This window comes from Neodiprion pinetum, chromosome 3, assembly GCF_021155775.2.
Source record: "Neodiprion pinetum isolate iyNeoPine1 chromosome 3, iyNeoPine1.2, whole genome shotgun sequence".
Taxonomy (NCBI): domain Eukaryota; kingdom Metazoa; phylum Arthropoda; class Insecta; order Hymenoptera; family Diprionidae; genus Neodiprion; species Neodiprion pinetum.
Genome location: NC_060234.1, coordinates 20,856,875 through 20,882,483, shown reverse-complemented (window position 1 = coordinate 20,882,483; position 25,609 = coordinate 20,856,875). Strand labels below are relative to the sequence as shown.

Here is a 25,609-nt window from a genome sequence, read left to right as displayed (position 1 = left end):
ATTTAAAAATTTATAAAAAATTCTTGCGAAATGCCATATGCCCCGAGCAACGAATTCAGGGAAAACATAGTGAGTTTCGAAAACGAATTGAAGTGGCCACTCTATTTAACAAAAACATTGCAATTTATTTTTCAACTGATCAAGATAGATAGTGTTTGATACTTACTACAGAGTCATTGCGTTGGTTCAGCTAAAACATTTCGGAGATGTGGTTAACATTCCGAAAGCGACAAATTCTGAATGTTTTGCTGGTGAAACTTAAAGTCAAGAAATCAAACTTTGACGAAACATCAAAGTTTCAAATGGTCCGAAACGCCACGCTGAAGGTTCTAAAAGTTCAGAATTCCGAAAGGACAAAATGCTGAAAAGACATAACTCTGACAAATCAAACTTCCGAAAGTGCGAAAATGAGAAATTTTAAAATTCTGAGACATCGAAATTCTGAGTGATCGCAGATTCTCAGTTCGATGAATTTCTGGCTTGGTGGAATTTCAACACTTATCAAAGTTTCTTTGTTTTTGATTTTTGATATTTTTACGTTCGGAATCCTGGTCATTCTGGTTTTCAGTTTTTAAAATTTTTTACACCTACTCGTAGAAGAAACTACGACGCGTGAGTATATTGTAATTTTCGGAATTTTACTCTATCGAAACTCTATTTTTTTGAACTATTTTCTATCGTTACTTGAATTTTCGGAATTTTGTATTTCGGAACCTTGAGCCGTCGAGTTTCCACCCATACGAAACTTTGTTGATTCGTAAAAGTTTGATTTCTTTACGTTCAAGTTTCACCACCAAATAATTTGGAATTAAGCGCTGTCGGAACTTTTCAAATTTGGAACTTCAACTGATGCCGTTGAATCAAACATGGCTTTTTCACTGCGTTTCGATCGATTCTTGCGCTCTATCGACCACTTTCTTTTGTATATCGCCATCTGGGCACGTCTATCCATCTGTCTATATCCATGTATCCATCTCCGTACCAAAACCCTCGCGATTCGCGTGAAAGCTCTTATTTCGTGATGTAACAAAATCCTTTCGGAAAGTTTTCGGCACGCAATGCAGGAGGATCGCATGATACACACGTTCCGATTCCAAGAGGATATAAATAACGATTTGGAGGATGAACTGGTTAAAATTTATCGACAAATGAACTTGCGCAAAAAAATGATGCAACGAAAGCTCAAAAAGTTGAACTGTAATTGACTGATGTGATATGAACAAAGAAAAATCTCTCAATTTAAGTAGAAAACGTTCACCGGCACAAATTAAATCAAAGAAACTTCGCATGCCTTCAGAACGAACGTTTTGTTTTCTAATTTTTTCAATGCTAAAATCATACTGTTTTTAATGCTATGATGGCTTAAGACCAACTTTGCTTACGAATATTATACGTACATTCTGTACGAATTGACTGGAATTAATTTTCAATATCGGCAATATATGTTTTAATAAAACATACGTTCATTAATTTATGTAAACCATTTATATAATCGAATTTCACGACTTTGAGTGCAAAATTTCTGTGACTGACTAGGGTTCTATTGAAAAAAATCATTCACGGGCTGACGGCACAAAAACAAACTGGCGACGATTCTTCGACGCAAAAATTTTTGTTTTCTTGAGGTTTAAAAATTTAGAAATTGGCCTGATCTTAATAGTCAATCTTCACTTTCCGCAAAAACGGAAAGGCAGGTTGTCGCATCGAGAAAGTGAGATTCTTCTTAGTTATTTCGTATCTTGTATATTTTTTACATTAAAACTGAAACATACTGTTTGCCAGAACTCTGCCATCCAAGTTTCCTCCATTCGACCTTTAATACAAACGGATGACTTCGCAGAAGGTTAGTTAAATATTGATAATTTGAAGACGGTGAACAACAATTTGCGAGATTAATGAGCTGAAACGAGTTTCAGGAATTCTCGGCAACTGAACAGCGTCTAAAAGGAGAAATGAGCTGAATTTTTTAGCGTCCGCGAAAGTGGCCGAGGCACTAGGCGACGCTGAATTTTTAATCAACCGGATAATTAGGTGGCGCGATGTTGGAGGTAAAAAAAATGTGACTCAAGTTTCAAGTCTCGAGCAAAAGGCAACCAGCGACCGCGGGGGAGTGGGAAAAATAAACACGCAACTCGCTCTTAACTCCCGTTCGTACCTCCCTTATCGCCAAGCTTAGCTAAACGCTTTATAAGTAACTGTTCAACGGCAATAATTAGCAGCTACACTCCTTCCGAAACTTTTCGTCGAGACGTTAATCAATCCCTTGTATTTACATCCACGCTGCCTTACTTATTTAGCGGCGAAAGAAAATCGAAAAAAAATTTTACCAGACGAAATACGTGATAAAAAAATGATCGATAGCGCTTTCAATGTTGAATTTTCATTCGACGTCTTATATTTTCGATTTTTAGTCTCTCTTAGTGTTTAACTAGGATAAAACGACTGTGAAGAAACAATAGGAACTGCCGATTCAAATTTTCAGTTCTCACGTGACTGAATAAATTACAAATAGTTATAGCCATTTGCAGGTAACAAATTCTTTTTGTCACTGTCGGGATGGTTTTTAAACAATTTGCAACGCATTGCTAGGTATACTACAATATAAAATTATCTCTTTGTTACAGCACTGCATTTCGTTTGATTGACCGCACGTTTTTTATTAAACAAGATCTTAACGTCAATTTATTATCGCACCAACATCAATTCGTGCCAACAATTACAAGAAAATATGATACGAGTAACCATAATCAAACGAAATCGTAACACAGATTGGGTTTTCTGTTTACAGTTTAAAAACTGCTTTCCTTTTTCGGTTATGGCAAAGAATAAGAATAGTCAAAGACTGCATAGTAACCATGTCTAGAAATTTCTCTCGTTGTGCGAATTGACTACAGCAGAGTTACTCGCACGTGGAAAGGCAATTCAAGCTGAGAATAAACTTCAGGATCGTCCAGGCTCACGTTATACGCGCCTCGTGTACACGTGCGTAAGGTTTCTTACAAAGCTTTACGGTTCGCGGGGTCTTGGCTCAATTACGATTCAATTTTGCAGTATAGAAGCTCAAATGTTTCGTTTGAAATCGAATGCAATTGTCCTGCCATCCCTCACGTCAAGTATCGATTCACGATTAGGGAAACAAACTGCAAAAGTGTACTCGCCCGTTTTTACCCATTTCTCACCCCTCATTATTTCGCACTTTGTGATCGGGGAATATCACGAGCAATTTGTTATGCGCATGGCGCAATAAAATGCACAACAATAATATACGAGACGTTCTGCGACGCAAACACGGTGTGTGAATTTTCATCTACAGCAAAACCCCGTAACGAGAAACAATTTTTCACAGAAAATTTATACAACTTCTCGGAAAAATGTTTTGTGGAGTAATTTAGATGCGTTGCAACAGGACGTATATAAAATATGGCATGTCGTTTTTTTTCACACTTTTACACCTACTCTCTTCGTAAACATCTCTGTATCTATGCGTTTCCATCATAAAGTAATGAGGCAATATGACCTCTCAATTCTGCTGCATCATTTTGTGAGAAAAACTTTGTATTCGCACCTAAAAACCAGGCGATCACATGCCAAAACAACTCAACTATCACCACGAGTTATACTTATATTTGCTTCACTCGAAGAAACTGATCAATACATTTTTCCTGCTCCAATTCATAAGAGTTATGATTTCATCCGCAGGTATACCATAAATAATTGATAATTCTCACAAGTAACTAAATTTCGAGCGGATTCCTGAAACGATAATTTTACAAGTTTAAAAATTCGGAAGCAAATAAACAGCCGTCAATCATGACCTTCCATGTTTCAGTCTTTCCTTCATCCGGATCTTAAATTTAGACTGGCACTGGTGTCACTCGTGAGTGATGTTAAATTGATGCGGGGTTCCCCGAGCACCAGACGTGAACCGAGGTGTCGGACGTCATCCGTTTCAACGATAATCAATCATGATTCGATTGCGCCCTCAACTGGGTTTCCGGCCTCCGGAGGGTCAACATTAAACAGACGTGCGAAGGTATGAAGTACCGTTCGATTGATTCGATCTGCGCCCAGCTTGTTGGATTTATCTGTATTAGGGATGGAGCTGAGTGAATTTTATAACGCAAACGAGGGACGTGAGGAACTTCAAGTGACATAAGTATAATTCAATTGAACGTTAGGAAGAGATAAAAAGAAATTCGGTGTAGAAATTGTCCTTCGGTATTTTTACTTGCGTCGACGATGTGAAATTAAGTCGATCAAGTCGTTTCTTAACGCAGATTCCCATACCGACATTTTACCGACAATTAGCCAAGACGCAAACATTTTTCTGGAATGTTTTCTTAATATCGGTATAGGAATCTATATCCAGAACCGGCCTTTGCTACCTACTTGTATCTCCGTTAATTTTGTGAAGTGAAAATGGAGCCACTCCAGTAGGAGAGAAATTTTACTCGGCACTCTAAATTCTCTAGAGTAAAATCTCGCTAATATCCAAATGGTACGGTTTTCACTTGATAAGCGTGACATTTCACTCCGCAAAGTCTAAAGAGATGGTGAATACTCATGAAACAATATTCCCCTGGATAACTTTACGTAATTTAAGGACGAGCCCTGACCGCACCGCCACAACGAGGGACTTTTCTAATTTAGAGGCCATAACAGTTTTGATTAACCGACATTGTACCCGCGTTATGTTGTAACGAGGCTTATAGTTCGGTGAGCCTGACTCATTACGGAGACCAGCATCGCGGCCTACTGGAAACTCGACTGAAGATGAGATTCGATCCTGCTGCTAGAGAAATTCCCATTCGTGCAGGTTACTGGCAGTTATAACCAGAAAATCTATTATCTGTTATGATCCATTTTTATTACGTTTATGATTACTATATATTTATTCTTTTAACTATTGCGATGATCCAATGTTGGCGCTACAGTAAATCGATGTTAATACTTTATTCAAATGAAAAATAAACAGACCAACACATTTAACGTTTCAATAACCAGAAAATGTAGTAGACGAACCATAACGACACCAAACAGCTACTTTGACCATGATTTTTTTGCAGTTGCAACAAAATTTAAAACGTTGTTGTAACGTTGTGCGATTTCACCGGAATTTTCTAATACCTATAACAAATTAAATTATTCTCAACAAACGATCTCAGATTTAATTTTTTTGAAGGGCCCCTATTGAAGTCAGCTTCAGATATCAGAAACAAACTTTCGGTTTTTCAAATTTTTTTAACATTTTTCCGAACAAGATTAAACACCCATGCCGAAAATTTATATTTATTTATCATTCTAAGTAAATTAAAGATGACTTTTCTTCATTTTTATTCTATTGATCCAATTGATTTTAAAAGATCTTATCCAGTAGATGTAGATTGTATTATTTAGAATTGTTTCCGCAATATTTTGGACCTGAACGAATTGATTATTGCTTGTGAACGCCGTATTTTTGAATGTAAGCGTTCGACTTTGAACTAAATTGATATTGTAACGTTGAAATACAATCTTTCCGGGAGCAAGGACTTCATTTACACATCTACATTTAATGTGCTTAAGAAAATCAATTTTCGGTTCGGTTTTTAATCGGTACGAGCCAATAACGAGACGAAAATTTTGATATTCCCTTATACCAACGTATTTTTAATGCAAGAGTTAAATTTTTTCGATGAAATCGTTACTTGTTTGATCGTCATGCGATTTCGAAAAAAACCATTTACAATATAAATATTTATTTTCTGCTACAATCCCTTTCTAAAAAATCTATTTTTTTCAGTTCTAATAGCAAGTCTGATTTTCTGTAAAAGAAACTTTTTTCTTTGTTTAAAAATAGGACAAGATTAGCAATTTTAAGGTGATTCGTTAGAAAAAGAAGAAACCCTTAAAATTTTTAATGCCTAATTACTCCCACTCACTAATTTACAAGGTTTAAGCGTGGGTGTGAACACTGAGGAAATTGATCTGTACGTTTTATAATTACCCAATACATTTTGTTCCGTAATTACCCTCGATTCTTTTCCCAGAATGACATTAAACTCTTAAAAATAGTTGTCGATTCAAACATCATTGATTCAAGGTTCCAAGTAATTATCCGTGGAAATGCAGTGTAGGTCGATTCAAAACAGAAAAAACAATCGAAGCTTATTTAATGCTTTGTTTTTAGGACTGTAAAAATACACGCGAGAAAATCTATCGAATTTACGAAGTATGGCGATCAAATATGATAAAAAAAATGTTTTTTTAATTGAAATAAATTTGGTTTCAATTGATAACACGAATCATTGGTCTGTTCAATGATTCGTACGATCAAATAGGATTTTTTCGAATCGAAAGAATATTTCGTCATATCGTCATATTTGATCGACATTTTTGGTAAATCCGACTAATTCTTTGAAACTTAGTGTAGGAAAATATAGGTTGAATTTGATATCTGATCAATCTACTTTCAACATTTCCATATTCCACGAGCAAAAATTATTAAAGGAACTTATCGATGATTTTACAGATAGTGAGTAAGAGAAGTATATGAAATTTCGAAGAGCGAAGGATCCAAGAATCCTTCAAAAGACGTCAAAGTTGTAAAATTTTGATTCAGGTTTGTGAGAAAAAAAAAATTGATAGAGATAATGTTTCTTGTGAAAATGCACGTACCTCAGCCCTCAGTTTCTTGATCTCTGAAGCGAGCTCTTCGCACTGTTGAGTGTATTGCCACTTTGCAGTTTTCTCGCTCTCTACGATCTGCAGCAGATGGAGATGCTTCTGTTCGAGTTCCTCCTTTTGCAAAAGCAGCTTGTTGAAGCTGTACAAGAAGATATGATTTGAATTGAGAGTCAATATTTTTATGCGAATACAAGAACTGTCAACCGGAATACGTAATTGATCTCTCAAGCACGACATATGATGCTAATTGGCTCTCGACGAGTTCCGGACATTCGGGTAAAAAGGTAGAAAAGTAAAGACTACGAACAACAACGAACGTTAACTATAATTGGACAGCATCGCCACGATTATGTTGGTGAAAAAAGATTCATCACTTTTAAGCCTCAGGGAAGAAAAACACGTGGGTTGAATAAAACAGACGAGGATGTATGAACAGAAAATAGAAGAGAAAGAAAAACGGTGGAAAATTAAGGAGAAAATTCCAGTAGATTTACCGCCGGTAGAAACCCTCGCCTGGGAATTTGCGGATGAAAATACAAGCTTCAAATTCTCCCCTTGTAACTGTAGGAGCTACAACTAATAAGACGCAATTTATTACAGACTTCGGTACAATTGCAAGCGACGCACATATGCGTCATTAGGCGTTTTTATAGCGTTACCAAAACCCCTAATGAGGAAACTGATACGAACAAAATTGAGTTACTGGGGAAAGCTGAAAGCATTTTCGATTTTGGAGAGATAAAAAAAGAAAAGTCCGTGCAGCTCGTCTCGTTTGTTGATCGCAATTATTCATAAATCTTCGCAAACACGTTTTCGGTGAAGATCACGGTTTTTCCAATAAAGCTTATCGCTTACAACCTGTCGCTTCCCACTGTAATACTTACAGTGTTTATTTTTCATCAATTCTAAGCGGTTGAAGAAAAAAAACTGAGTCGATCGATTTTGGTGTTGAGCCCTAGATCATGAAATATTAAAAATCATATTCCAGCAATCGAAGAGGAGAATTGAAAAACGCTATAAGTGCCATTTTTTCGTCAATTTTTCTTCAGAAATTATGTGTGTCCCAAGTTCAAAGAAATTTTATTTGTAACTCACAGCCGTATTTAATTCTACTGTTCAATTATTGGTAAAGAATCCTAGACCAAAATTTCAACTTTACCACATCATCCGGTCAATTCAAAGAACCGGAGTAGGCCCCAGGATGACGTGTACAGGTACCATCTCACCCGATGGTCAATACCTGTACTATTTCAACCGGGCACTGCGAGCCGCGCCGATTTCCAGACACGAAAACCACCCTAGGGTAGCTTAGCTTAGCTACCCCGGCAAGGCCAGCCCACGCTGCTACACCAATTTTGTGTGATTTGTTATTTATTTTCAAGTGTTCGTGATCCGCGAACTGTAACAATGACGTTGGTTTCCCAACGTGTCAACCACCCCGGTCCAAACCTCAATCATGAGGCCCCGGGAAGGCCAGCGCGAGAATCCCCAACCGGTTCTACCCAGTTCTGCTCTCGCATCTAATTACTCGATCACTGATACATTAGAAACACGATCCAACGTCATTTAATAATCAAATCGATCATTAAGAGCCTCGATTCGTCGAGTTGATATCCGCACGTTCACACAGTTCACTGTATCACTCTCGCACACATAACGAGCTACTGTCAACAAGACTCACGTGTTTTCACTTCCGAGTTTCGACTAATACTGATCTGGTTTTGGATTCTTCACCGTATTCTCGTCTCGCTTGCTCTCGCGGTGATTTTGAGAACTTTGGACTGTATTGTCTTGTTGACCACACGCCGTAGTGTGCGTGAGATTAGCGTACTTGGATTCATTCAGACACACGTCGTAGTATTATAATACATTCTGTCCCTTTACTAATCTCTGACTGATCTATAGCGGTCGTTCATCCCCTCGCCTCACCATACCTCTCTGTTATTACACATGTTTTCAAGTAATGCTCGTCCAAACTATAGTGTTATTGAGTACACTTCTTAATTTTTCACACACTCTCAGGTTCAGATCGCGTTAAACATCGAATTATAACTTACTAATCACATGGGGCAATAATCGGTCTGTGGCAACGACCGATTACGAAATTATAGGTCATAAAGCACTAGTTTCAGCTGTTGTTTTCTGTCTATGTATTGGTATGGGTTGCCAACAACGGGCAGTTTCAGTTAAGTCGCGAGGACTTTAAACGCGCTACCTACCGTACCGATATTTGTTCCCCTCAGTGTCAGGCAACCAAATATAATGCGATGTTTACTCGAAAACACCCTGCATATATATATATATATATATATATATATATACATTTTTATATCAAACCGTAGGGGCAATACACTGGGTTCTAACTGGGATGAAATTAATTACCTGCAGCGTTACCCTCGAATCCATAGAGTGGCTCGCGGGTCAATAGACGATTTACGTCAATTAACGATAGAATAGCTCAGGTGTAATTGAGCCTGAACGCCACTTTGATGGTTCGTAGCTACGCCAGTATTGCACAATTCCAACCCGCAGACGAGGGAAAACCATAGCGAGAAATTAACTTGCTGTTGGCAATTAATTGTTGCTCGTAGTTTGAAATCGGAAAAGGATGAAGATATAACAAGTTTCGCGATACGATATGAAATTCATTGGCAGTAGCAATCGTTGCTCAAACTTCGTTGAAACTTTGAGACCAGTTTCCTTGAGCAGGTAGAAGGAACACTGTGAGCAGTTAACTTATCAGAAACTAAAGACACCGAGCCGTGTGGAAAAGTTTGCAGGGTTCATGCGTGAACTCTTAGAACTAGCCAGTTTTCCTCAAGGGAAAAACAAGCTCGGGAAAATTCGTCGCGCGGAAGATCCGACCAACTGTATTGTGAAAATAAGGAATCAACCCGTTTCTCAGATTTTTAATTAACTCTCTGAAGCTTGGGCACTGAACTCTAATAATTTGGAATAAAAATGGCAGTTTCAATTTAACCCTTACGCTGCCCATCTCCTGTGTATAACACTGGTGTAGCACCGAGATTGCTGAAGACAAAGAAGGAATTCCGGGGTGCACTTAAACTATTACATTTCAAGGCAAATTAGTTATCTTTAGAAGAATGAAAATTTGAATACGAAAAAAAAATCGTTAAACAACAAAATACCAGAAAATGAATCATTCTACTCAAAAAATGCTAACTTATTGAATTTCCAATATTTTTATTTAATTTTCACAAATCGATTTTTTAATTACATTTTCTTAATAAACATATATTCGAGTATATACACAGAAAATTTCATGACGATCCAGCAAATATTCTCGAAGTTGCGCGCACATTCGCAGGGACGCCCTGCAGCGTATAAAGTGCTTTTGAAACTTATTCCTTCGATTAAAGACCAGATAATACCTTATATTAACTAAATTTTTTTTGTTCCCTCCCGCGGATCAGCTTTGTTAAAATGAAAAACATCAGAATGAAATTCAATGTTACCCTAATATGTGTATAAATTTTTATATCAATAAATTGAAATGTCTCTTCGTGAAAAATCCTTGAAAAGTCGCTTGTTTTCGCCCTCTTGATTGGGTATAAAACCCCTTAAAATCACGTCAGGAGTCATACAAAGAATACATTGTATGAAGTGAAAATAATATGAAATCAGAGTTTGAAAAATGAAAATGAAGTTGGTTGAATTGAGTTGAATTTTATACCCTGAAGCATCTAAATATTTGTAAAAATCGCAAATGCAAACTCGTAAGTTCGAGTTTTGATAAATTCAAAAGTATCACGTTTCTATCGCGTTCTTTTACATGTCACGATCGCGTAGTTTGTCCAATTTCGACATATCTGAGACTGTCTCTTTTTTGTGAATAGATCAATTTCTCTACAAATCAGTTCTGAATTAATTTCCATGTCGTTAATACCTTTATCAGCGAAGCCTCATTTCATCGATAAGTACCCATAATAATGATTTTACAACGGAATAAAATTCATTCAACGCAATTTGAATTCATAATTCGTAAAAACTATTCGAACGGTACACTTTCATCCTGCAGGCTTCCAGCCCCATCAAAAAATCAACGTCCGCAACAGAATTGATTACTGTTGGAGAAGTAAACCCCATTCGAAACTCGCCCGAGGATGTGACAAGCGTCGGCGGTAAGTGATAGCCGTCAAACGAGCTGATGTCCCGACATTGAAATGCTCAGAATCGAATTTCCAAACTGCCGACAAAGTTAACGAAAACCTTAGAAATTTATTGACGAGCTGGAACTGCACGATGCATTATTCGGAGAGATAGATAAGATTTATTATGCCAATGGCAATGTTGGACAAAAAGCAGAAACACAAGTAAAGTAGTAACAGGACATAAAAAGAGGTGAATCTAAATGACATCGAAAGTGTGAATACGCAAAGGAAAAGTAGAATGTTACAACAGAGAAAGATGACAAATACGAATAGAATAAAGTAAAACTAAAGTATAATAGAAGAGAAATAAATAAGTAACTAAATAAATGAATGGATAAAATGAAAAATAAAAATAAGAAATAAAAAATAAATGAATAGATGAATGCATCGACGAGTTGTTAAGTGGGCGAAAAAATAAGTAAAAGAAAGAAAAATTGCATAAATGAATAAATAAATAATTAAAACGAAATAAAACTAAATATAACTAGATAAAAAAGACCAGACAATTTAAGCGAAAAACTAAACAGAGAGACTAGCGCCTTTGTTCTTTCGATTCGAAAAGATGCGCGAATAATCGACTTCTAAATGCGAGGGGAGAAAGGAGGTACTGAAATATTTGCTATTGTATTTTTCCCTCGGGACGACTTGGACGAAAATTGACAGTGCATGTCTTATATATTATGTTTTGTTTTTGAAGTTATACTTCTTTAGGCGCGTTATGAAAAACTGATGAGAGTGAAATTTCAAGATGCGCGCGCATCACTGTAACACAAAATTAACAGGATGAAGTTGCCCACTCAACCGAATTCATTAAGTCTCGAAAAATTTGTGAATATTAGTGAAAAAATTGTGCTAAAATACTTTTTCAAGTGCTCCAATATAATTGAGGTTAGTTATCCGTATGTATTATTTATTAGTATAAATTAAAATATCATTATTTAATATAATTAATACTAAATATTATTAAATTATCAATGTTAAATATTTATTATTGGTTTTTTAATATTTACAAAATAAAGAAATAACTTTAATAGAACATTTAATAAAAAGTTCGTGACAAAAATTTAATAGATTATTTAAATATAATGTAAGACATCCGTTATTTGTTTTATTGTTTTTTAATGATGCCAAAGAAGTATAACTTCTCACGCGCGTACATAAGTACACGCACCCATTTTTGTTTATTTTTTACCAGAATTTTGATAGAAATTGTCGATTTGGACAAGTTCCGTTTTCGATTTCCGTAATTGTCTATTCTTTTAATGTGTGGAATACCAATAATGGTGAAAAATTAAGCGTGCACTGAAATTAAGCTTGAATACAGAACCTTTAGAAATGTAAGTCAGAAAACTTACGGTCAATTGTCATGTGTATTCAAATACTGTATCGTGATACATTGCAGTCGGTTATTATTTGATTCCTTCAAATATCTGTTTCCTCGTCAAAGCATGTCGACCACGACTAACGGAGGCATTTGTTTAATTTTTTTTAAAGACACTCTGTCACGATAAATTATTAATTATCGGGAAACACCCGCATCCCTTGTTAGCTGTCTCGTGTAGCTAAAAACGGAATCGCAAATTGAATTCACCTTCCCCCTGCGGTTCTATTTTTAGCATATTTAACGCAAAGAATTTTACGCATTTTACACGTGAGAATGCTCAACAAGTTGACAAGGTTATGCTTCGCTTTTTCTCCTTTTTTCTTCTCTAAACGAAGCCACTGGAAAATTGAGAAACTGTACAGCGTATTTTTCAGCTCTTCGAATCGACCATTGGGGCCATCATTAAAGAAACGCACGTATATTACATATCACGTCTAAAAAAATAAATGTCACAATTAAGCCCGAGTATTAAATTGATCTTTTACAAACATGGAATGAGCCTAATTTGAATTTTGAACAAAGGCAAACGTTTTTTTATGAATTCAAATTCGTTTCAATAAACAAAAAATCCGATGAAAAGCGATTACTGTCCAAAATAGAATCGGTTAAAGAAAATCGTATTGAAATATCACAAGTGATTGATTTTTAACTGTGAATTTGTGAAATATTTGACTTGATCGTTATTTGGTATATTTTACGATCGATCAAATCATGTTGAATACTGGAAAACAAAAAAATTATCCTACTCATTACGACTTTCGTTGTTACGGCTGAAAATAGTTACCGATATCAACAATGGATTCATTGATGAGATTACAATTTGTCTAGAAGGAATTTTTGTCTTCATACTATCAGTAGGAGAAAAACAATTAACCACTTTCTATGACCAGTGATTTTTACTTTTCAAGTCCAAAGTACTTTAATAAAAAACTACTTACAATAGATAGATATCTCGATTTGAAATTTTTGGATTTTCGTGCGGGTTTCGGCTCACGCTTAGAGTATGTAGAGTAGGGCAGTTCAGAAAAGGGTCTTTGTCTTAGATTTCGCTCTTCTCCGAGATTATTACACTTTTCCACTAAAATATAGTACACGCGTAGGGCTGGGCTGTAAACATTTTTACTACGATCTTAACGACGTTGAAATTTCCAAACATTCTAGGTTTGGGAACTTTGAAATTGAGATATCCTTAAACCCGTCGGTGGCTACGTTTTGTACGACGTAACAAAAGTTTTTGTAAAACTTAAGATGTGCGTGATTCTTTTTACTACCGAAAAATATATGTCGAATATTCGTAAGAACTAATTCTTTTAACTTTCAAATATTAAAATATTTCTCTCTTCTTCTAATAATAAATCGATGTGACAGTATTTAATATCGGCTCACATTCCTCCGGTTTCGTGTGAGCTCTTGTTCACTTTAAAGCAACAAGAGAATTAATAGCAGTGAAATATTTTAATATTTGAAAGCGCATAAATTAAGCGCATTGTACCAAAGGGGAACAATCAAGAGCAGAATCTAGCAGACTGAGCGTTCGACTGCGCATGCGCGAGCCTTGTCGAATTTCGTTGCAGGCTGACCAACCCACGCATCAGCCGTCAAACGCATCTTGTAAAGGTTATAAAAGTGATGCTCATTTTTTTACCGAAGGCAGATCTCGAACGGTTGATGGAGTAATTCGAGAAAGCTTGGCAAACTGTTATTGTCAACGAACTGACGACTGATGACTGCTACGCGTCACCATGACAACATAATTTCAATTCGCTACTCGACGCTAGTGGATTTGACTTCTCATACTCTGTTTTGAGTAAGTTGGCTGCCCTGCTTTGCATACGAAGATATTAACCGGCGCGCGATCTCACCGACCAATAAAGCTCAATTATTCTGCGCATGCTCAGCCGGTAACTCGGTTTGCTAAGTTTCTCCGATTCCTCCCGGTACACTACAAGCCACACGTAGCTTGGAAGCCCAAGTATTGAATGCCGGAATTTCATGGGAACCGCAAGGTGTAGCTTGGGATTCAGAGAACAGCCACACCAGACCAATTTCGATGGAAGCCTATAAAGCACGCTTTACGTGTACGTACATTATTTAGGCCACCCCCAAAATAATGCTCCATGGATATTGGACGTTATGCTTTATACGTGGTTGCGACGCCAGTACAAACTCAAAGTGCCTTCCCAGAGTCACTGCGAGTGCTAGCTTTAACGGCCTCTTCGAAATTTCGTGTAACTTATAGTTTGGTTGGATGGTAAAGGCTTCTTCTTCAAGCTGAAAGCACGTCTCCACTCACTTGGCATCGCGGTTCCGAACAGCAGTTTCGATTTCACGGTTTCAAGCACCCTGATAGAAAAGTACTTTTGCATGTATACTATTTTTCAACGCTAGAGATAAACTGAGTTTAGAGCGAATAGATACACTGAATTGAAATCGGACACAGTCGTAGTGCGAAAAAAGTAGCCGTCGTTTGATACCCATCGCATTAAACGTTATCAACTAACTCCAAAAATGAACACTATAGAAGCTCGTAGAACATTTTTTTTCAACGATGAAACGATGAAAATGCAAAATTCAAAGTTGTAGTAAGATAAATAAAATAAAATCTACCAAGTTTTCCAAGTAAATATGTTTGTTTTTACAAAAGTTGATAAAACGATGATTAGACATCGTATCGTAGAATGTCGTTGAACATTTTTGACGACTAGGCTCTGTGTAGATGCAAAGAAGGCGCGTCCGAGCCTTGTACACGAACTACTTGGCACAACACTTCGTATCTTCAGCCGCGAAAGCCTGAACTATCCACCTTCTTGAAGTTTCATTATCATGATCATCGAGAACGCTTCGCGAATTAGGGCTGTACGAGAAATCTGTGCATTACGGTACGCAGTTCACGGCGGATTGCAAATTGGACCGTCACAAAAATAATCGTACCAATTACAGTAAATTTTGAATTGGACCATAGCTCATCCCGATATTTCGACAATATTAATTGCCACCGTGAAATATCGTAATTAGCAATCAACCAGCTCTCGTTCTGAGACCAGGGTAATTCGATTCGACAATTTTCTGCTCTCCGCTTAAACAATCATGAAAACCGTTCAATTACCGAATCCTGCGAATTTTGATCACGCTCGCAATTTAATGAAGTAATTAACCAGGCCGGTACGAGGCGCTATTTTGTTTTAATATTAAATACAACAAACCAGTTTCAATACAGCCTGAGGCCGATCGGGTGAATATAATGTGGGATCGACGAATACGCACGCAAAGCTGCACCCAAATCGCGGGAATAGTCGGGAAAGATTCGTTCAGACTGAAACGGAGAGTAAATTGTTTCGACAAAATGTTTAGCCCGTTTCTGTCTTTTTTCGTCTTTTTTTTTTTTTTCTCTTATATCGGGTCGACCGTCTGCCTCCACGGAACAAAGAAAATAAAGGCATTACGGTTTCCATACCAGCTTAACAGAGCTTCTCGAGCCATGGGAACGAAAAGCGACTGTTTTTTTTCTACCGAATTGAGCAGCGAGACACAACAAATTCAAGGCGAATTTTCTGATGGCTGAACAAGCTTTACAGATCGAATATGATGTGCTTACACACGGATTCTGAGTTCACGTGTACGCCGCAACGTGGTAAACACCTCAAGATCCCCTTACCTTGCTTCACGGATGGCGTCTATCCACAAACGGCAATCCGTTTCCGTGGCTGCCCGAAGCTCGTATTGACGCTGATTTTCTCGACGATACGAGATGGCGAAACAGTGCTGGAATCAGAAGAATTCATACAGATATTTAATGCTGACACTTCGTTTATCATTCTTACATTGCAAGAAAAACGTGCGGCGTCAACTTTCGTTAACCATAATTTAGAGCCAATCCATTAATTATGATACTATTTTATGTAAATACACGACCGACTGACGTTAATATGATACTATCTATTGTAACGATATAAGACTTTGATCTGATGTCAATTTAACACGATCTGATGCCAACCTGACACTATCTGGTATCAGTCTTACAAATGTAACGCGATCTAATGTAAATCTGGTATTATATTATATCGATCTAACACTGTAATTCGATGTCAACCTCATACGGTAGACTCTACGTTTGATATCGATTTAATACTGTAACAGGATGTCATTCTAACACTATCTGATGTCAATCCAACTCTACCTGATGCCAATATAACACAATCTGCTCTTGAAAGTTCGTATAGATTTCAGAAACGTTTTTGTAGATCGACCTAGATTAAAAACAAAGTACTTATACTTCTTTTTCGAGACTATGTCTTTTTTTGCGCGAAACGTACTCAAAAGGTAAGAATCAAAGGATTGTCCCTTTACCCTTATAAATTTCGGACTTACTTACAAGGATTTCTGAATTCTTTTCAAAAGCATTGGGCGAAAAAATTTGTATTTTCCAAGATCGCTAATGTAAAAGTTCGACAAAATTGTCTGAAACCTGAAAATTTCTCTGATAGCGAAGTTGAAAACTTTTCTACGGGATCGAGGACGGCAAAATCAATATGGAGTTTTCACACATCGATGATTTAGAACTTGAAATTAAAAATCTCAACTCTTCTCCGAGATGAAAATCTTCCGAGACCTGCAAGCTTGTATAATGTTTCGAAGGTTAAAAACAGCACGACGACTGAAAAAATCATGCTTTTCCTGGTATTAGACCCCTAAAAACGAAATTTCCTGCATCCCCTGGACCTCGTTTGCGGTGTTAAATCATTCAGAATATATTCCTTGCCGCTTCGGTATCAGTTAAGTGAGTGAAGAGGCCGCGGTAGCGCTTTTTTACCCAGAATGTTGAAGAAAGAGAGAGCGACTCAAGAGACTTATTCCACGATGCGCGGGGCTATTCACAAGGGATTTCGATCTCGCTTTTGACGAGAACGCGAGCAGCGAAGTCTTCTCGAGGATCCAGGCCAAGGGTATCTGCATTTCAGATCAGTGCAACCTCGACTCGGTCACCCCTCTACTTTTACCGGAAATAGGCAGCGTAAAAGCTAAGAGTAAGATTTCATTTTTAATCGTACATACGCCTTGCGCTCTAATGCAAATATCAAGATCAAGAAAAAAAAATTTTTTTTTGACCTTTTCCAGACACTTCTCTCCAAAAAGATTTGAATAAGCGAATATTTAATTGAGAGGAAATTCGTTATTTGGATTGAAATTTGAAAAAATTGATTATTCATCGTGACCGTATATGGAAAAATTTTAGGCGAAATTTTCAATTTATCTCATTTTTAGGGATTCGATGGGGTTCAATTTGACATCTCGAGCACATTGCCTTCTGGCTGCATGTAACAAGTTGAATCTTTTCTTTTCTGTTATTCTTAACTGTATAAAATCAAGACAAAATGTCAAACATGAATACTGAGAAATGTACGAACAAATAGGAGTCACTAAAATTCAAATTGATTTCTCACACTATCTGCATATTAGTAAAAAAAAAAAAAATGTTATAATTGAATAGAAGATAATTACACACGAGAATGAAGTATTCCAGGTAATAATAAAAAAGAACGACATAAATATAAAAAATAAAGAAACAAAATCAAACATAATAAATGAAGAATCAATTTTCGTTCAAATTAGCGAACCGTAAGAATATCTGCGAATATCTTACATCATTTTAATATTTACCACGCAAGTGGTTAAAAATATTCGAGGTATTGTTGAATTTGACTCAAAACAAGCCAAAATTTTTCAAATTTCACACCACCTTATTAATACAAAGTCTAGAAAATGTTGTATGAACTCAAAAATTTATAAAAGAAAAAGTTACATCTTAAATTGCACGAAACTTTTAACAACTATATTCCTTGTATTTTGTACAAGAAATTCATCAGACTATGAGTAAAGTTCAAAAAAGATGTCTATATATCGCTGAAAGCCAATAATTCTGTCTCCTCAACGGTGTCGTTTGCAAAATTGTAGAAACGCAAAATAAATCTACAGACTTTATGCATCGAGAAAATGATTTATTCTAATATAAACGCGTTGAACGATTTTCTTACCGTCGATAAATTTTTTTTATCCTTACACGAATGAAAAATGCTTTCGGAATAACGTCGAAAAAATAATAAAATGTGAAATAAGGTTATCGCTATATTGTAAATTTTTGTAGCTTTAACACATTTCAAGCTTGGTTCAGAGACAAACTGTTGAGTTTTTGGAAGCGAGTTTATCCGTTCCAAAATTAATACCTTTCATTTAATCGTTTTTCTACAACATGAACCATTAACCTGTAACACTTTCGAAGTTTGTATAAAATACAAAACGCTTTTTTCACACAGAAAAACTTTTCTTTACAAGTTCTGTAGTGACGTTGATCGAAAACGAAACCACCACACTTTCAATATTTTCTAACAATTTCTCATTAATGAACGATAATTATTTTTATTGCGCTCTGTTTATTGTAGGAAGAGTGGAAGATTTGAAGAAAAAACTATCCGCCAAATTGTCAGAATAGAATTTAAAAAGAGAAGAAATAACTTTTTTCCAATATAATTTTTGTGCTAAAATTACTGTTCGTTTGTGCGAAACTGTGATGAATATGACGAGATTGAAATTTTCCAATCCGAAAAGCCTTTCATTCGGCTTTTAATATCGCACACCGTAAATTGCGAATCTATTGCGGATGTTCGTTTGATTCCGGGTGTAAAATCGGAAAATATTTGACGAAACGTTCTTTTGCCAAGTTCAGAAATAATTCAAAATTTTCATTTAATAAATATCCACCGTCGAATACGCGTCGATAGTTTATCGAAAAATTATTTCGACACGAGGGATAATGATCCGAGAAAATTCGAAGCGATTTCCGCGGTTGACGCATCGTCGGCACGTCATATATAAAATAATTATACCGGACTGCAGGAGTAAAGCCCTAAATTCGATGCTGTGATCCAATTTCGATAGAGGCGATTCAACAAGGTGAAAATCGCGCGGAAAATCCGAGTGACGCAGATCGTGTATTGAACAGAATATGCAAATGAAATACTTGTCGCCTTCGTAATATATAATCCGTCATCGGAGGAATTTATTATTCCTAAATTTTAACTTGTCCATTTTTTTCTGTTCCGATCGCGTTGCCGTGGGCTACTGAAATATCAAAGATGACAAGATATATCATTTTTTAACCCCCGCTTAGTCAAGTTATACCAAAAAACAAAATACCTGAACTTCAAACAAATTATAAATTCAAACCCTCATTATAAATCCCTCGGCCCAAATTTATGAAAAGATACTAATGTAACATAGTTACTGAACGAGTACTCGTTTTGCACGTAAGTTTACAGCGTCACAAGGACAAAGCGGAGAATGAAAAGAATTACCAAAAAATCAGCGGAAAAGACGTCTTCGAATATTATACTTATCCTCGGGTCCGAAGTCATTGTTTTACATTCCTCGAAGGGCGGGTGAATAATTCAGCGATGTGATCGAAGCGCAAGGAGCTTTTCCGGCGCTTCCTTTATCCTCTGTTAGCGTTTCATTATTCAACAATCTCTGTCCCGGCAAGGGGGAGAAGAAAAAAACTTTACAAGGATGGTCCAAAAAGTGAAAGTAAAAATAGGAGGCAGGTATCTGGATTACCAGACTTACATTACATGTATTGTATGTTGTTAAGCCTTCTAAATTCCCAAATCAAAGGGCATAGCCGGATAAGCAGGTCGAATCGGCCCCCGCTGAATTTTTTGTCGGTACTTCAGGGATCAATTTGGACCCAAATGAAAATAATTCAGTGAAAATTTCAGCTATTAATCTTAAACGGTTTCCGAGTAATTGAAAAAAAACCTATTTTTTGGTATTTTTTTTTTTTTAATAGTAAAATTAAAAATTTTTTTTTGCTGATTTTTTTTTAAATACTTACGAGTAAAAGCTGTGAAAAAAATTTTTTTTATGATTTCTAGACTAATAGCCGATTTTTAAACTAAAAAACAAAATTACAATTATTTTTTTTTATGCCTATTTTAAAACATGCAATCACCAAATTTGGACAGAATACGTCTTTTATACCCCTCTGTACTCAGGAATTTTTTCAATTTTTTTGGTTTGGTGCAACGTCATGAAAAAAATTAAAAACCAATTTTTTGTTAATTATTTTATATTTCAACTGCTTAGAACACTACTTACAACTAATTATAAAATGTATTTATTCATAAAAATATTCATCAAAAACGTAAGTGGTCATCAAAATATTTGTTAATATTTTCGTCAATCTTCATCACTGTCTTCATTAATAACTACACAGCGCCCGGTATTATTGAAAATGCGACTTAATTGCATATTTTACTGACAGGATCATACCAGCTTTCTCAAGCAGTGTCATACTTAGCTGAGATGATGGATGAAGATAATAATATAAGCCTTCAGTACGTAAGATCGGCTGAAAACATTCTTAGATTTCAAGTAAGATCTCGGCATATTAATGCAAAAACATATCGCTGCTTCATTGAGTATCATCGTGGCAAAAATGGAGTTAACGGAATTTCTCGATATTGCTGTGATTGTGCCAACGGTCGGCGTACAGTTGGTTGTTGTTCGCATGTAGCAGCTATTATTTATTACCTATCACATGCTAGATATTTATCGAGAATTGTAAGACCAGCAGAGATCTTAAGTCGCATTTTCAATAATACCGGGCGCTGTGTAGTTATTAATGAAGACAGTGATGAAGATTGACGAAAATATTAACAAATATTTTGATGACCACTTACGTTTTTGATGAATATTTTTATGAATAAATACATTTTATAATTAGTTGTAAGTAGTGTTCTAAGCAGTTGAAATATAAAATAATTAACAAAAAATTGGTTTTTAATTTTTTTCATGACGTTGCACCAAACCAAAAAAATTGAAAAAATTCCTGAGTACAGAGGGGTATAAAAGACGTATTCTGTCCAAATTTGGTGATTGCATGTTTTCAAATAGGCATAAAAAAAAATAATTGTAATTTTATTTTTTAGTTTAAAAATCGGCTATTAGTCTAGAAATCATAAAAAAAAAATTTTTTCACAGCTTTTACTCGTAAATATTCAAAAAAAAATCAGCAAAAAAAAATTTTTAATTTTACTATTAAAAAAAAAATAAATACTAAAAAATAGGTTTTTTTTCAATTACTCGGAAACCGTTTAAGATTAATAGCTGAAATTTTCACTGAATTATTTTCATTTGGGTCTAAATTGATCCCTGAAGTACCGACAAAAAATTCAGCGGGGGCCGATTCGACCTGCTTATCCGGCTATGCCCTTTCGCAATAATTCGGAAGGCTGAGTTATTTCGCTAAGGTATTGAAGAGAAGTGTTCCATTTATTTTCCGGTGAAAAGAATCTGTACATTCTTCAAAATTTAAACCAGCGGCCAATTAGATCAGTGATGAGCCAAAAGAGTTTGTGCTTTTTAAAAAGAATCGACAAAACGTCGGTCTGCTTCGAATGAGCAGCAAAAATTGGGAGGTGAAATTTTTTGCGAAGATTGCAGGTTGCTTCGGTTTTCAATAACACCGCATGCGGATTGTGAGCTTTAAAATAAATTACACTGTATTTGAAAAGACGTTATTCAAAGTTCCCATTTTTTCAAGGAAAGTTACCGAAAGTGAGTAACGGTATTACAGCGATCCTTTCAAAGCAATGGTTTGCATAATTGGTACAACGCCAGAAAATATCTTGAGTACCTGCGCCATTGTAATAGGATATAAAAAGTTTACCGGAATTTGCGAATTTACTTGTACTACCTAATTCTGTCAGCTGTGTCAAGTGACCTGAATAGTAATTATTGGAATACTAAATTGAGTTTTTTTTTTTAGTCATATAAGTTCTATTTTCAAACTTTACTTACACTTACAGGTTTGTGCACGCGCCAAAAATTTCTTCGGGTGATGAAGTAATTTTTGAAAAAAGTTCTAGTAGTACGGAAAAGGGAAAAAAGAGTCCAACGAGGTCAGAATATCAGAGTAAATCTTAATTTTACGTTTGAAAACATGACGCATAATTCTGTTCATTTCAAAACCGAAAACTGTGGACCTTAAACTATGCAATCGGCTGAAGCGAAAATTTTCACTGCTCTTTATTACTCTTTTAGCTTCATAGTGAATAAGAACTCACGCGAAAGCGGAGGAATGTGATCCAATATTAAATACCGTCTCATCAAATTGTTATTACAAGAAGAGAGAAATAAAAAAAATTTCCTCCAGCCTTCTTGCGTGAGCCATTTTTTAATAGAAAAGTGTAAGAACCTCGGATAAGAGCGAAATCTGAAAAACAGGCCCTTTTCTGAATCGCTCTACTCCACATTCTCTAAACACGAGCCAAAACCCGGCCGAAAATCCAAAAATTTCAAATCGCAATATCTCAGCAACCAACGCTCATTGGATTGAAAATCAAAAACCACTTTATGAATCGCAGGTCTGTCCGTATCGCGTCGAGGTAATATCGTCAAAGTGCATTGTATTCACGCGCATGTGATGCAACTGCATCCAGGCAATTATCTCCCACCTGTCGGAGCAGCTGCGCCTGCTTAGTTATTAACCAAAGAATTATGCGTTAATTAAAATCACACGCGACTCCGTCGCTACAATTGCGAGTCAAATTTACCTGCAACGATGCATACAATGTAGATTGAAGACCTGATATTTGCAGGTTCACTTTTCGCTACCTGTACACGAGTTTATTAATTGGCCTACTTGGCTATTACTTCCGGCAATATGTTTGAATAATACGAGAAGCTGTGTGTGTTAACTTAACCAGATCCGATTCCTCGACATCCTTTATTTTTCTTGAAAGTTTATCCTACGGTTTCGAAAACAATTTAAACCACCCGCGGAAAAATTTATATATGCAGCAACGATTCTGGTACTCTACGTGCATTCTCATTAATTATTCTCTTCCAATTTGTTTAACAAAATATTAGCCTAGCAGTCGATTCAAAGGTTCAGTCTTTGATCCACGCTTTTTGATCATGAAAAAATAACATTTTCAAAACACATTTATTCACCGTATAATTTAATTTTTACAACAATCGGCAGTAAAAGCAAAACAGCGATCTGCACACCGTCGGAGATTCGACAGATCCAATTACGCTGGGTGTTTCCATTTAGTATGGAAAATTTGTTTACCCCTTCCACCCATTCAGCGGAGTATTTTAAACGTATACAACGTTTTGCCAATGAAACGGGAGTATGTACATTGTACACGTTGAAGTAAAAGGTCTGTTTCGCCCCTTTGATATCTCTGTATAAATGTTAATACGATGTGACGGTGACATCGATACTGTGAAAATTGTAATTTACATCTCCGCCTGTCTGTTTCAAATATGTTCTCTAACCACTGTGATTGAATTATTGGCAATTATTAAATTAAATTAATTGGCACTAAATCAACGGTATGAGTAATTATCAAAGATACTAATCGTAAGTCGCTACGTCAAATACGGCAATTAATGTGAACAAAATTATAGTAATTAAAAGCGAAATGAAACTGATGCTGATATTATCAATAAATAACATTGTCAATATAACGGTATCAGAAGTGATGAGCTAATATTGACTTCGTAAATAGTAAACCGATGAAACTCCAAATACGGAGACCAACCTTTTCTGAAAGCGCAGAATTTTCTGCTCGGAATTGACAGCGTCGAGGAAATAACTTTTCAACAATAACTCTTTCAATTTCCGCCAATTTCGAGCGTTGAAATGCCTTCACGACCGATTTCCGTCAACCTCCGTCAACTTTGATTTTTGTCAGGCAGCGATATTTCTGCTTAACGCGAAACGGTGGCAAACCGACGTGAAATTCGCAAGGAATATCCAGCGGCTGGCTGATTACCAAAATCACTGCAGGTGGGAATTGAAACGATGCATTATTTCACAGTTTCCACCCAAAGGCCGTGGAGCCAACGATTATTTTTCCCATTACCCGCGATGATGTTCATGGAATGTTCGAGGGAATTGGCCGAGCGCAACCAGAACCAATAAAATATGGAGAAACAGAGGCACGAGCAACGCGGCGGATACAGAGAGGCTTCAACTGCATAATATATTACGTTCAAATCTCTGCCTTCGTATAGGCGATTCCTTAAAATTTCAGGACCGAGATTTTTGAAAAAAGCAAAAATTTTGACTCCAGATATTTCGGCCAATTTGCCTAAATTTTGAGCAAGTGCTTCGATGAGATCCTCGTCGATTTTAACTCTTCGAAAGCTGTGTGTTTCGAGCTTTTTATGCGATCACGAATCTGCGCATATACGCATATATTTATTTGCTTCGGTTTTGTTTCAAAATTTAATTTAGTACTGCTATTTTTGCATCCGTTACAAAGTAAAAAGATTTATTCGCGCGGCGTTGATCTATGAAAACGTTTCTGATACTCTCAGAAAACCACCGAGATTGATTGTAAATGATCTGGAATTTAGAAATCTATCTGATCCGTTTCACGAGTTTGACAAGTTTCAAATCTTCATCGTCATTCATTACCGACAATTCAAGAAGAGATCAGATTTCAAGTTGAGAATTTTCTAGCAACAAATTTCGCGTTAAAAAAATTCCATGCCAAGATTTTTCTGCTAGATAGTTTCAATCTTTGTTTTTTAAACAGATTCTACTAATTAAAAAAAAAAAAAAAAGAAAAACAGGAGGTTCTGCACTTCTTTCGTCAATTAATTGCGTGAAAATTGTAGAAGAGAGGAAAACGACAATAAGCATTACGCGATTTTAGTACCAAGGTTTTTGAAAAGTAAGACAGGCGCTTAAATGTTAATGAAACAGCCCGATCTAATGTTGAATCGAATTCCGATGGGTAATGAAAATTAGTCAACTAAATGATCTGCTGAACCAAAACACAAAAAATTGAATCCCTGAAAGCATTGATCTGAATTGAAACACTGAGTTCCGGGTTTCAATTTACAAATCTTCTCGCAATTCTTGTAATCGAAAAGAATGAGAAATTCGGTGTTTACATTCAACTCCGATACTCTCGGGGCATGATAAAAGTTGTCAAAGTCAAAGAGGTAAATAGAAATTTGCATGCCGGGTCTTTTACCGAAAATTATCAGAACGACCCATACGTTGTATACCTTGAGGCTAAACGTTCATCTGGAGGAGGCACGTGCGTTTACAAGAATTAAATGAGCTAAACTGATCCCTACGGAGCCCTAAGGGCTACCAGTATTAGCAGGACTAACCAGCCCTGGAAAATGTTGGCAAAGACGTTTATACAACGTGAGTATATTTTAAGCATTTTTCCATGCTTCTTTCCCGTACACAAAGCACCCGTTTCTATGACGGTCGAGTGAATCTGCGATTGCGCATGCGCGGAATACAGAAAAGCCTACTTTTGAGTCCAAGGAGTTGAAAGTGGTATTTTCTGCACTACGCGCA

At 36.3% G+C, this 25,609-nt stretch overlaps 1 protein-coding gene across 1 annotated transcript in view; it reads right to left on the bottom strand.

The window, feature by feature from the left end:
- The window catches only part of LOC124214303 (ras-specific guanine nucleotide-releasing factor 1), a 111,175-nt gene that overhangs the window by 35,952 nt on the left and 49,614 nt on the right, over positions 1-25,609 (bottom strand). Inside the window, exons 5-6 of the mRNA XM_069134425.1 lie at positions 15,878-15,984; positions 6,658-6,805 (exon numbers count right to left, since the gene is read on the bottom strand). Coding sequence (XP_068990526.1) covers positions 6,658-6,805; positions 15,878-15,984 — 255 coding nt within the window. The remainder of the gene's footprint in view (positions 1-6,657; positions 6,806-15,877; positions 15,985-25,609) is intronic.